The sequence below is a fragment of the Choloepus didactylus genome, chromosome 7 (genome assembly GCF_015220235.1).
Source record: "Choloepus didactylus isolate mChoDid1 chromosome 7, mChoDid1.pri, whole genome shotgun sequence".
Classification (NCBI taxonomy): domain Eukaryota; kingdom Metazoa; phylum Chordata; class Mammalia; order Pilosa; family Megalonychidae; genus Choloepus; species Choloepus didactylus.
This window is the reverse complement of record NC_051313.1, coordinates 128,278,279-128,292,140: the sequence shown is the minus strand read 5'-3', so window position 1 is coordinate 128,292,140 and position 13,862 is coordinate 128,278,279. Positions and strand designations below refer to the sequence as shown.

The 13,862-nt window shown below is 38.2% G+C and overlaps 1 protein-coding gene across 4 annotated transcripts in view; it reads right to left on the bottom strand.

The window, feature by feature from the left end:
- The window catches only part of LOC119539920 (cytidine monophosphate-N-acetylneuraminic acid hydroxylase), a 112,551-nt gene that overhangs the window by 9,105 nt on the left and 89,584 nt on the right, over nt 1–13,862 (bottom strand). For all 4 annotated transcript variants that reach the window (XR_005217972.1, XM_037843815.1, XM_037843816.1 and 1 more), the window contains 2 exons: nt 12,684–12,858; nt 11,130–11,246 (listed from right to left, as the gene is read on the bottom strand). Coding sequence is in view for 3 of the 4 variants with exons in the window: in XM_037843815.1 (XP_037699743.1) it covers nt 11,130–11,246; nt 12,684–12,858 (292 nt within the window). In the remaining variant the exon portion in view is untranslated. The remainder of the gene's footprint in view (nt 1–11,129; nt 11,247–12,683; nt 12,859–13,862) is intronic.

The window sequence follows — 13,862 nt, the reverse complement described above, 5'->3', positions numbered from 1 at the left end:
CCTGTGGACCTTTCCTTAATGGCCCTGGTTGCTTTGTCTCTTAGCATTTCAATAAGCCATTAGATCTCTGAGGAGGGCCCGTTTTTTTTTTGGTTGTTTGTTTGTTTGTTTGTTTGTTTTTTAATCCTTTTTTCTTTTTCTAAAATAATTACTCTAAGAAGCCCAATACAGAAAGCTTCAAAGACTTGCTCTTTGGGCAGGTCAAGTCAAGAGCAGAACTAGGAGAGCTCTGAGACAAAACGCAATAATCCAGTGGCTGAGAAAATTCACTAAACACCACAACTTCCCAAGAAAAGGGGGGTGTCCGCTCACAGCCATCATCCTGGTGGACAGGAAACACTCCTGCCCATCGCCAGCCCCATAGCCCAGAACTGCCCCAGACAACCCAGTGTGACGGAAGGGCTTCAAATAACAGGCATACACCACAAAACTGGGCATGGACATTAGCCTTCCCTGCAACCTCAGCTGATTGTCCCAGAGTTGGGAAGGTAGAGCAGTGTGAATTAACAAAGCCCCATTCAGCCATCATTTCAGCAGACTGGGAGCCTCCCTACACAGCCCAGCAGCCCAGAACTGCCCTGGGGGGACGGCACTCACCTGTGACATAGCACAGTCATCCCTCAACAGAGGACCCGGGGTGCACGGCCTGGAAGAGGGGCCCGCTTGCAAGTCTCAGGAGCCATACGCCAATACCAAGGACTTGTGGGTCAGTGGCAGAGACAAACTGTGGCAGGAGTGAACTGAAGGATTAGACTATTGCAGCAGCTTTAAAACTCTAGGATCACCAGGGAGATTTGATTGTTAGAGCCACCCCCCTCCCTGACTGCCCAGAAACACGCCCCATATACAGGGCAGGCAACACCAACTACACACGCAAGCTTGGTACACCAATTGGACCCCACAAGACTCACTCCCCCACTCACCAAAAAGGCTAAGCAGGGGAGAACTGGCTTGTGGAGAACAGGTGGCTCGTGGACGCCACCTGCTGGTTAGTTAGAGAAAGTGTACTCCACGAAGCTGTAGATCTGATAAATTAGAGATAAGGACTTCAATTGGTCTACAAATCCTAAAAGAACCCTATCAAGTTCAGCAAATGCCACGAGGCCAAAAACAACAGAAAATTATAAAGCATATGAAAAAACCAGACGATATGGATAACCCAAGCCCAAGCACCCAAATCAAAATACCAGAAGAGACACAGCACCTAGAGCAGCTACTCAAAGAACTAAAGATGAACAATGAGACCATAGTACGGGAGATAAAGGAGATCAAGAGGACCCTAGGAGAGCATAAAGAAGACATTGCAAGACTAAATAAAAAAATGGATGATCTTATGGAAATTAAAGAAACTGTTGACAAAATTAAAAAGATTCTGGACACTCATAGTACAAGACTAGAGGAAGTTGAACAACGAATCAGTGACCTCGAAGATGACAGAATGGAAAATGAAAGCATAAAAGAAAGAATGGGGAAAAAAATTGAAAAAATCGAAATGGACCTCAGGGATATGATAGATAATATGAAACATCCAAATATAAGACTCATTGGTGTCCCAGAAGGGGAAGAAAAGGGTAAAGGTCTAGGAAGAGTATTCAAAGAAATTGTTGGGGAAAACTTCCCAAATCTTCTAAACAACATAAATACACAAATCATAAATGCTCAGCGAACTCCAAATAGAATAAATCCAAATAAACCCACTCCGAGACATATACTGATCACACTATCAAACACAGAAGAGAAGGAGCAAGTTCTGAAAGCAGCAAGAGAAAAGCAATTCACCACATACAAAGGAAACAGCATAAGACTAAGTAGTGACTACTCAGCAGCCACCATGGAGGCAAGAAGGCAGTGGCACGATATATTTAAAATTCTGAGTGAGAAAAATTTCCAGCCAAGAATACTTTATCCAGCAAAGCTCTCCTTCAAATTTGAGGGAGAGCTTAAATTTTTCACAGACAAAGAAATGCTGAGAGAATTTGCTAACAAGAGACCTGCCCTACTGGAGATACTAAAGGGAGCCCTACAGACAGAGAAACAAAGACAGGACAGAGAGACTTGGAGAAAGGTTCAGTACTAAAGAGATTCGGTATGGGTCCAATAAAGGATATTAATAGACAGAGGGGAAAAATATGACAAACATAAACCAAAGGATAAGATGGCTGATTCAAGAAATGCCTTCACGGTTATAACGTTGAATGTAAATGGATTAAACTCCCCAATTAAAAGATATAGATTCGCAGAATGGATCAAAAAAAATGAACCATCAATATGTTGCATACAAGAGACTCATCTTAGACACAGGGACACAAAGAAACTGAAAGTGAAAGGATGGAAAAAAATATTTCATGCAAGCTACAGCCAAAAGAAAGCAGGTGTAGCAATATTAATCTCAGATAAAATAGACTTCAAATGCAGGGATGTTTTGAGAGACAAAGAAGGCCACTACGTACTAATAAAAGGGGCAATTCAGCAAGAAGAAATAACAATCGTAAATGTCTATGCACCCAACCAAGGTGCCACAAAATACATGAGAGAAACACTGGCAAAACTAAAGGAAGCAATTGATGCTTCCACAATAATTGTGGGAGACTTCAACACATCACTCTCTCCTATAGATAGATCAACCAGACAGAAGACCAATAAGGAAATTGAAAACCTAAACAATCTGATAAATGAATTAGATTTAACAGACATATACAGGACATTACATCCCAAATCACCAGGATACAAATACTTTTCTAGTGCTCATGGAACTTTCTCCAGAATAGATCATATGCTGGGACATAAAACAAGCCTCAATAAATTTAAAAAGATTGAAATTATTCAAAGCACATTCTCTGACCACAATGGAATACAATTAGAAGTCAATAACCATCAGAGACTTAGAAAATTCACAAATACCTGGAGGTTAAACAACACACTCCTAAACAATCAGTGGGTTAAAGAAGAAATAGCAAGAGAAATTGCTAAATATATAGAGACGAATGAAAATGAGAACACAACATACCAAAACCTATGGGATGCAGCAAAAGCAGTGCTAAGGGGGAAATTTATAGCACTAAACGCATATATTAAAAAGGAAGAAAGAGCCAAAATCAAACAACTAATGGATCAACTGAAGAAGCTAGAAAATGAACAGCAAACCAATCCTAAACCAAGTACAAGAAAACAAATAACAAGGATTAAAGCAGAAATAAATGACATAGAGAACAAAAAAACAATAGAGAGGATAAATATCACCAAAAGTTGGTTCTTTGAGAAGATCAACAAGATTGACAAGCCCCTAGCTAGACTGACAAAATCAAAAAGAGAGAAGACCCATAGAAACAAAATAATGAATGAAAAAGGTGACATAACTGCAGATCCTGAAGAAATTAAAAAAATTATAAGAGGATACTATGAACAACTGTATGGCAACAAACTGGATAATGTAGAGGAATTGGACAATTTCCTGGAAACATATGAACAACCTAGACTGACCAGAGAAGAAATAGAAGACCTCAAACAACCCATCACAAGCAAAGAGATCCAATCAGTCATCAAAAATCTTCCCACAAATAAATGCCCAGGGCCAGATGGCTTCACAGGGGAATTCTACCAAACTTTCCAGAAAGAACTGACACCAATCTTACTCAAACTCTTTCAAAACATTGAAGAAAATGGAACACTACCTAACTCATTTTATGAAGCTAACATCAATCTAATACCAAAACCAGGCAAAGATGCTACAAAAAAGGAAAACTACCGGCCAATCTCCCTAATGAATATAGATGCAAAAATCCTCAACAAAATACTTGCAAATCGAATCCAAAGACACATTAAAAAAATCATACACCATGACCAAGTGGGGTTTATTCCAGGCATGTAAGGATGGTTCAACATAAGAAAATCAATGAATGTATTACAACACATTAACAAGTCAAAAGGGAAAAATCAATTGATCATCTCAATAGATGCTGAAAAAGCATTTGACAAAATCCAACATCCCTTTTTGATAAAAACACTTCAAAAGGTAGAAATTGAAGGAAACTTCCTCAACATGATAAAGAGCATATATGAAAAACCCACAGCCAGCATAGTACTCAATGGTGAGAGACTGAAAGCCTTCCCTCTAAGATCAGGAACAAGACAAGGATGCCCGCTGTCACCACTGTTATTCAACATTGTGCTGGAAGTGCTAGCCAGGGCAATCCGGCAAGACAAAGAAATAAAAGGCATCCAAATTGGAAAAGAACAAGTAAAACTGTCATTGTTTGCAGATGATATGATCTTATATCTAGAAAACCCTGAGAAATCGACGATACAGCTACTAGAGCTAATAAATTTAGCAAAGTAGCGGGATACAAGGTTAAGGCACATAAGTCAGTAATGTTTCTATATGCTAGAAATGAACAAACTGAAGAGACACTCAAGAAAAAGATACCATTTTCAATAGCAACTAAAAAAATCAAGTACCTAGGAATAAACTTAACCAAAGATGTAAAAGACCTATACAAAGAAAACTACATAACTCTACTAAAAGAAATAGAAGGGGACCTTAAAAGATGGAAAAATATTCCATGTTCATGGATAGGAAGACTAAATGTCATTAAGATGTCAATTCTACCCAAACTCATCTACAGATTCAATGCAATCCCAATCAAAATTCCAACAACCTACTTTGCAGACTTGGAAAAGCTAGTTATCAAATTTATTTGGAAAGGGAAGATGCCTCGAATTGCTAAAGACACTCTAAAAAGGAAAAACAAAGTGGGAGGACTTACACTCCCTGACTTTGAAGCTTATTATAAAGCCACAGTTGCCAAAACAGCATGGTACTGGCACAAAGATAGACATATAGATCAATGGAATCGAACTGAGAATTCGGAGACAGACCCTCAGATCTATGGCCGACTGATCTTTGATAAGGCCCCCAAAGTCACTGAACTGAGTCATAATGGTCTTTTCAACAAATGGGGCTGGGAGAGTTGGATATCCATATCCAAAAGAATGAAAGAGGACCCCTACCTCACCCCCTACACAAAAATTAACTCAAAATGGACCAAAGATCTCAATATAAAAGAAAGTACCATAAAACTCCTAGAAGATAATGTAGGAAAACATCTTCAAGACCTTGTATTAGGCGGCCACTTCCTAGACTTTACACCCAAAGCACAAGCAACAAAAGAGAAAATAGATAAATGGGAACTCCTCAAGCTTAGAAGTTTCTGCACCTCAAAGGAATTTCTCAAAAAGGTAAAGAGGCAGCCAACTCAATGGGAAAAAATTTTTGGAAACCATGTATCTGACAAAAGACTGATATCTTGCATATACAAAGAAATCCTACAACTCAATGACAATAGTACAGTCGGCCCAATTATAAAATGGGCAAAAGATATGAAAAGACAGTTCTCTGAAGAGGAAATACAAATGGCCAAGAAACACATGAAAAAATGTTCAGCTTCACTAGCTATTAGAGAGATGCAAATTAAGACCACAATGAGATACCATCTAACACCGGTTAGAATGGCTGCCATTAAACAAACAGGAAACTACAAATGCTGGAGGGGATGTGGAGAAATTGGAACTCTTATTCACTGTTGGTGGGACTGTATAATGGTTCAGCCACTCTGGAAGTCAGTCTGGCAGTTCCTTAGAAAACTAGATATAGAGTTACCATTCGATCCAGCGATTGCACTTCTCGGTATATACCCGGAAGATCGGAAAGCAGTGACACGAACAGATATCTGCACGCCAATGTTCATAGCAGCATTATTCACAATTGCCAAAAGATGGAAACAACCCAAATGTCCTTCAACAGATGAGTGGATAAATAAAATGTGGTATATACACACGATGGAATACTACGCGGCAGTAAGAAGGAACGATCTCATGAAACATATGACAACATGGATGAACCTTGAGGACATAATGCTAAGCGAAATAAGCCAGGCACAAAAAGAGAAATATTATATGCTACCACTAATGTGAACTTTGAAAAATGTAAAACAAATGGCTTATAATGTAGAATGTAGGGGAACTAGCAATAGAGAGCAATTAAGGAAGGGGGAACAATAATCCAAGAAGAACAGATAAGCTATTTAACGTTCTGGGGATGCCCAGGAATGACTATGGTCTGTTAATTTCTGATGGATATAGTAGGAGCAAGTTCACAGAAATGTTGCTATATTAGGTAACTTTCTTGGGGTAAAGTAGGAACATGTTGGAAGTTAAGCAGATATCTTAGTTTAGTTGTCTTTTTCTTACTCCCTTGTTATGGTCTCTTTGAAATGTTCTTTTATTGTATGTTTGTTTTCTTTTTAACTTTTTTTTCATACAGTTGATTTAAAAAAGAAGGGAAAGTTAAAAAAAAAAACAAGGAAAAAAAAAAAACAAGGGAAAAAAAAAGATGTAGTGCCCCCTTGAGGAGCCTGTGGAGAATGCAGGGGTATTCGCCTACCCCACCTCCATGGTTGCTAACATGACCACAGACATAGGGGACTGGTGGTTTGATGGGTTGGGCCCTCTACCACAGGTTTTACCCTTGGGAAGACGGTTGCTGCAAAGGAGAGGCTAGGCCTCCCTATGGTTGTGCCTAAGAGCCTCCTCCCGAATGCCTTTTTGTTGCTCAGATGTGGCCCTGTCTCTCTAGCTAAGCCAACTTGAAAGGTGAAATCACTGCCCTCCCCCCTACGTGGGATCAGACACCCAGGGGAGTGAATCTCCCTGGCAACGTGGAATATGACTCCCGGGGAGGAATGTAGACCTGGCATCGTGGGACGGAGAACATCTTCTTGACCAAAAGGGGGATGTGAAAGGAAATGAAATAAGCTTCAGTGGCAGAGAGAATCCAAAAGGAGCCGAGAGATCACTCTGGTGGGCACTCTTATGCACACTTTAGACAACCCTTTTTAGGTTCTAAAGAATTGGGGTAGCTGGTGGTGGATACCTGAAACTATCAAACTACAACCCAGAACCCATGAATCTCGAAGACAGTTGTATAAAAATGTAGCTTATGAGGGGTGACAAGGGGATTGGGAAAGCCATAAGGACCACACTCCACTTTGTCTAGTTTATGGATGGATGAGTAGAAAAATAGGGGAAGGAAACAAACAGACAAAGGTACCCAGTGTTCTTTTTTACTTCAATTGCTCTTTTTCACTCTAATTATTATTCTTGTTATTCTTGTGTGTGTGCTAATGAAGGTGTCAGGGATTGATTTGGGTGATGAATGTACAACTATGTAATGGTACTGTCAACAATCGAAAGTACGATTTGTTTTGTATGACTGCGTGGTATATGAATATATCTCAATAAAATGAAGATTAAAAAAAAAAAAAAAAAGACATAATGCTGAGCAAAATAAGCCAGGCACAAAAAGAGAGATATTGTATGTTACCACTAATGTGAATTCTGTGAAAAATGTACAATGTTTTATACTGTAAAATGTAGGGGACCTAGAGATACAATTAGTGGAGGGGGAATGATAATCTAATAAGAACAGATAAACTATGGAGGGTAATCTCAATGTTATGGGAATGCTCAGGAGTGATTATGGTTTGTAAACTTTCTTGGATATAGTAAGATCATGTTGGAAGCAATAGAGTTATTTTAGGTTTTTTTTTTCTCTTATTCCTTTGTTTTCTTAGGGGTTGTTAATTTTCTTGGGGTATGGTAGGAACATGTTGGAAGCAATGTAGTTATTTTAGATTATTTGTTTTTCTTACTCCTCTGTTTGGACATGGTTTATTAATTTTCTTGGGGTATGGTAGGAACATATTGGAAGCAAAGTAGTTATTTTAGGTTATTTGTTTTCCTTAATCCATTGCTTTGTTTGAAATGTTGTGGGGTTTTTTTGGTTGTTGTTTGCCTGTTTGTTTTTAATTTTTTGATAAACAAAGTTAAAAAATTGAAAAAAAATCAGTAGAAAAATGAGAGTAAAAACTAAATGACAAATAGGGTGGGATGGGGGGATGGTTTGGGTATTCTCTTTTCACTTTTATTTTTTATTCTTATTCTGATTCTTTCTGATGTAAGGAAAATGTTCAGAAATAGATTGTGGTGATGAACGCATAACTATATGATCATACTGTGAACAGTTGATTGTATACCATGGATGACTGTATGGTTTATGAATATATTTCAATAAAACTGAATTTAAAAAAAAAATGGAAAAAAAAAAAAAAAGAAAGTACATGAAACATTGACCACTTCCCTCCCCTATGCATGGCTCCCTGGCCAAATTCATTCCAACAGATCTCTGCATAGATGGATTCCATTTGTGGGGAGAGTTAGGGCAGGCAGCCCTCCAGATCAAGGCATCCACATTTTGACACTTAGGGGTCCCTCCTGACTACTAGCAAACTGGTAATAAGCTGACCAAATACAACCTTTAGCTCTGTTTCTTGTAGTCTGCAGTTCATGTAAAAAACTGAATTAGCTTTCTCTATTTATAAATCTGAGTATTTCACATGAAGATCCAGATTTTAAGTTCTTTGGAAATTTCAGAAGATCCTCTGGAGGCGAGTAGGAGCATCCCTCTTTTGATCTGGCATTGGCTGTCCACTTGGTGCAGCCCCTACCCAGCTTCACCCATTTACAAGATTTGCCTTGGGCCAATCTATGAGATTTTAAGTGTGTAACCCGTCTTCAAGTAAAGCCCACTGGATGACAAACCCTACGCATATACATAGAGCCTCTGAATCAGCTTTTAAATGTCTTTTTATTGGGAAATATGGATCGATCCCTTAATTCTTAAAAATCACCTACAAAGGAAGAAGGATCAGCCTGGTGCCAGGTTCCTTATAAGCAATGTTGTCTGCAGCTGTAAGCCAAGGAGCCTGCCTTCAGATGTCTCAGGAGAATGATTCAGAAATATATGCTCAGTCAATGTATCTTGCAGTGTGAGGCAAGAAAGTACTCCAAGTTGAGCTCCTATACATCCTTTCTTGGGGAGTTACTTAAGGAGAAAGTCCCATAAACGAATAAAGCCAGGAGAGGGAAGGCATGAGTGAGGTCTGGGAAGCAGTGAAGGGATGTCCCAGGATGACAGATTTTCAGCAGACCTCAAGAGGGGCCCATCCAGATGGGAGCAGGGGGATGGAGAACTGTAGGCGCCCTGGGTCTCGGAAAGATGGAGAATCGGTGTGATAGAACATACAGTTGTAAGTGTGAAAGGCAATTAATGCAAAAAAAAAAAAAAAAAAAAAAAAAAAGTAAAGCAATATGAGAGGGATCCAGGTATAAAGAAGAGAAGGTCTTCTAAGTATAGGCTTAGCCTGCTTTAAGCAAAGCTCAGCATATAGAAATCTCATTAAAATCCCAGGAGATAAAAGTACTGAGAGAGACATGCTACACATGCCTGTGTATGGGGTAGGTCTGATGATTTAGTATATTTAAGTCTACAACAGAGCTGTCACTTGCTTTATCCAACAGATATGTTAGAGAAAGCTGTGAATAAGCTTTCTTTTCTATTTCTTCCTCCAGTTAAATATTTTCAGTAAACTTGTCATTTTAAAGATTCTAAAGATGAGTCTCCTTTAAGGCTTATAGATACTTTCATGTATAGATTTTGCAAATCCAGATTTCAGAGGCAACATGGTAGCTAAGGTAGCTTTGGAGCTAGACTGCTTGAGTTCAAATCCTAGCACCACTATTCAATAGTTACATGAAGTTGGGCAAGATATTTAACATCTACAAAACAGGGAATATAATAATCCCCACTCACAGAGTTGTTCTGAGGATTAAATAACTTAATATTTGTAAAGAATTTAAAGCTCTGTTTGACATAGAGCAAGCTAATTAAGTATTTGCTAATTTGTTAATTTTTATTAATTTGTTATTTTGTTTAAAATTTGTGTAAACCTGTTTTTCTTCTGTATGGTGTTTCACATAGAGTTCTCCTGTATGTGAAAATTCAGTTTTTAAAACCCATAAAGCAGGTGGTGGATTATTGGTTCTGTTCTACTGAAGTTTCAACACAGAATTCTCTTCAATAGCAAGTACTTCAGTAAACATAAGGATACAATCCAATTTATAAAAATATATTTTAAGAACACATCAATTACTTCTATTGTGTTAAGGTATAGTTCAACCTCTATAATTAGAGCATCACACATTTAAATGACTCCTGCAATAAGCTTCTTAAGGGCAGACTGTACATCCTCCTAACTTACCTAATGATTCTTACATTTATATAGCATTTTTTTACATTTTTTATTGTGAAATATATACAGAAAGGTGATAACTTTCACAGTACAATTCAACAGGTAGCTGTAGAGCAAATTTCAAAGAATGTTATGGGCTACAGTTCCACCATTTCAGTTATTTCCTTCTAGCTCTTCTAATACCCTAGCATCTAAAATATATATTTATATAAATATTCAGTATTCATAATCCTTTGTTACATCTTATCTTGTATATAGCATTTTTAATTGCCATGTATGTTCACATATGTTATGTCATTCGACTATCACAACAACCTGGTAAAGTGGACATAAGCTCTATGGTAGTTAAAAAAAAAAAAAAAAAAAGACAAGGCTCAGGCAGGTTAAGTAACTTGCTCAACACCTCATAATCAGTGAGTGACGGGGATGGGGTACCAGTCCCAATCTTAAAGTGTCTCCAAAGCCACAGCTCTTTTTTTTTACATAATGCTGCCACAGTTCAAGTATTTGCTCAAAATTGGAGTTCAACAAAATATGTGTTAATTTATGTTGATTTAAGTCCCTTTACAGAGACACCCACTGGCTCCATTTGTGGTAGGAGACACCACTGGAGAAAAGGGAAAGGAAGGAAGAGATCAAAATTTGCAGGTCCAATAAAAGCTTAGGCAGATCAGGTGTCTGGAAGTAAGCAGGCAGAGAAGTTAAACTTTGCGAATGGCTCAAAAAGAAACATGTGGACTTTAATTAATAATAGTGTTTCAATATTGGTTAATTGGTTGTGACAAATGTACTATACTAATGTAAGATGTTAACAATACAGTCTTACTATTCTTGCAACTTTTCTGTAAAACTATTCTAAAATAAAAAGTTCATTTTAAAAGGAAAGAAAAAGAGAAGGAAGGAAGGGAGAGAGGGAGGAAGGAAGGAACGAAGGAAGGGAGGAGGGAGACAGAAAGAAGCTCTTCCACCAGGGTTGCCACTTACTTCCTCATAGGGATGTTCCCGGCTTGGTCTTTGTTTTGGAAAGGATAAATCTAGAAAGTCAACCAAATAGTCGTACCCTCCAGGAAAAGGGTTGAAGTCTTCATCTGTCTCAATCATCTGTGCAAATGACAACACGATAAAGGGAAGAAGCATATCAATCTGGTGATTAAGGACTTTTAAAAATTTTTGGAGTTTGTAAGACCCAAATATTGTTAAATGATAGCAATGAATTGGAAATTAATACAGAATTTCAATATCTCTCTCCCTCCGTTTCCTGAATTGATACTATTCAAATCCTAGTCTTCTACAATAGCAAAATTGCTTTATACCACTAACTTCAAATATATATGCAAGGTTATCCTTATCTTAAATACTATTAGTAATGAGACATCAAATACCACAATAAGTTTGCAGGCTGGGGAATAAATAAGATGGGGATTGTTTCTCACCATCACGTAACAGCTAAATGTAAATAGTTTCATTGAAAACTCCAAAATTTTTTTCTTTTCCATATGAATTGTACAACCAAAATGCCATAAACATCTAGTGTTTCCCCAGTCTTTGGATTTCAATGACAAATTCCTGAAAAATATTTGGGAACTAATATAGGTGTCAAAGTTTTATTCTGCCAAGAACTTTAAAAAACATTCTTACATGGAGCATCATCATTATCTACTATCCTTTTATTTCATTAAAGGAAGGATGATTTAACCCCTCAAAACCAGAAAAGACATACTCTTGGAATATGACAGTTTATCCCAAGAAAAGAGAGTTGACATCTTTATACCAACATTCATACCCACACTCATACTAATGGCCAGTGAGTACTTTGTCAGAGACCGGCATTGACCTCCAGGACGCGTTTGGGGAATCACTGCTTTTGAGAATGGGAGGTGTCCGGAACTAATATGTGGGGGTTGAAAGGTAAATTGGAAATAGTCCTTGTTCTGATGGTATCGTTCCCTGTTTCTAAAAGTGTGAGTGTGGTTCATTTGTTGATGTACCTTGAACTTTGCTCCCCATTCAGGCCCTAAATATAAGCCAGAAGTTACTCACCAACTTGGCAGTTACTCCTGGCCCATTTTCAGGCCTCCTCTTTCTCTTGTATCCCCTGATTGTCAGGACTTACACCCTAAGCTTTGGTGACCAGGGCATAACCTGAACTATTTGGCTTGTGGGCTTTATGTGTACATGCCAAGGCACAGTGTAGTTCCAGGCTCTTGGTTTGTGCAATGCAGTCCTCACCACAGCTATGGGAAAGAGTTATCTGCTTCTTTCTCACCCTTTCAAACGGGGTGGATAGAGCCTGCCGTGCTCAGAAACAAAGAAAAACAAAAACTTCATAGTGATAGGAAGTAAAAGAATGCTCTGAAAGAGAAACTGAGCTGAACTTCAAACCATTGTCTAAATTTTCAATGAGGGATGGTTTATGACATCGTCAAATCTGTTCTTTGTTAGGAGTTAATGAATGCTTATTGGAATACTATAGAGTTTTCATATATTTCAATAATACAAGAAAGCAAAGGAAAAGTATATTTTCACTTAATAGCATACCCTGACCACAAGATTATAATCCTTAAATCCAGCCCAAGTGAAGTATTCTCTTATCCAGGATGAGTGAAGAAATATTTCATCTTCTACAGCAGCATTCAGGGTTTGTAAGTATGGTTCAAAGTCCCAGCAATCCTTGTAAATTTTAGTCCCTGCTGGGGGTGCTACAATGCCCTTGCTTAAAAACACAAAAAAGAGAGAACAGTGAAAGAAGAGAACAACAAATATGGACCCAGAAGGCAAATGTTAGCACTGAAATGTTAAAAATCAACCAGACTTAGTAGTTTTCAGACTGCTCAGATGCTCCCAGGGGTTCCACAAAAGTAAGACCATGTGAAGGCTGGGATCCACCCCTGCCTTAACCAGAACAGCTCTTATTAATTATTTAGTATGATGGGTTTCCAAGTATGATTTCATTTGAAGAAAGAAGTCCATGGCTAAAAAAAGAATGAGTTTCAAAACCACTGGTTTGGACCCTCTTGGCCCATATAACTAAATGATGAAAATATTGGCTATAATCTGGTCATCCTGGCTTTATGGGTGTCTGCAGATCTCCTCCACCACCCTTGCCCAAATAGAATATAATTTCCACAAAAGTAACAACCACGACTGACTGGTCCATAGAAGGTTCTCAACAAATATCTGTTAAAAATATGAATGGCTTTAACCCTATATTTCAGAAATATATCCTGCATTTTGGGTCTCTAACATAGGGTCTTCTTATTGTACTAATCAAACTGCAACTGACAGGCAGATGGGCAATTTCATCCTAAAACCAAGAGAGCAATAAAGACAGCAGACTTCACAGGCATTCCTAAGTCCCACCCATCCAGCGTGAAGAGAGATCATTGCTTGAAACATGAACTCTTGAACCCTTAGAATGGAATAAAATATGATCTGACAAGGGAAGTATTCTATTATGAAACTCAAAGTTGGAAGGAGGGAACTAGACTCCAGTCTAGTCAAGATTTGGCAAGTGATGGTAAGTTTCTGTGTCCCTCTTCCCACAAAAACACTTTTAATCCATTGCATACCCAAATCTACAGTGGTACTGGTTTCTATAATAAATTATTTACTAATTCCTAAAGCTTTTAATTTCTAAATACATCTCAGATCTTATTCTCCAACTTCTTGCCCTTGTCTCAGTTTAGGGCCTAATTTGTTCCACAGCCTCCCAACTGG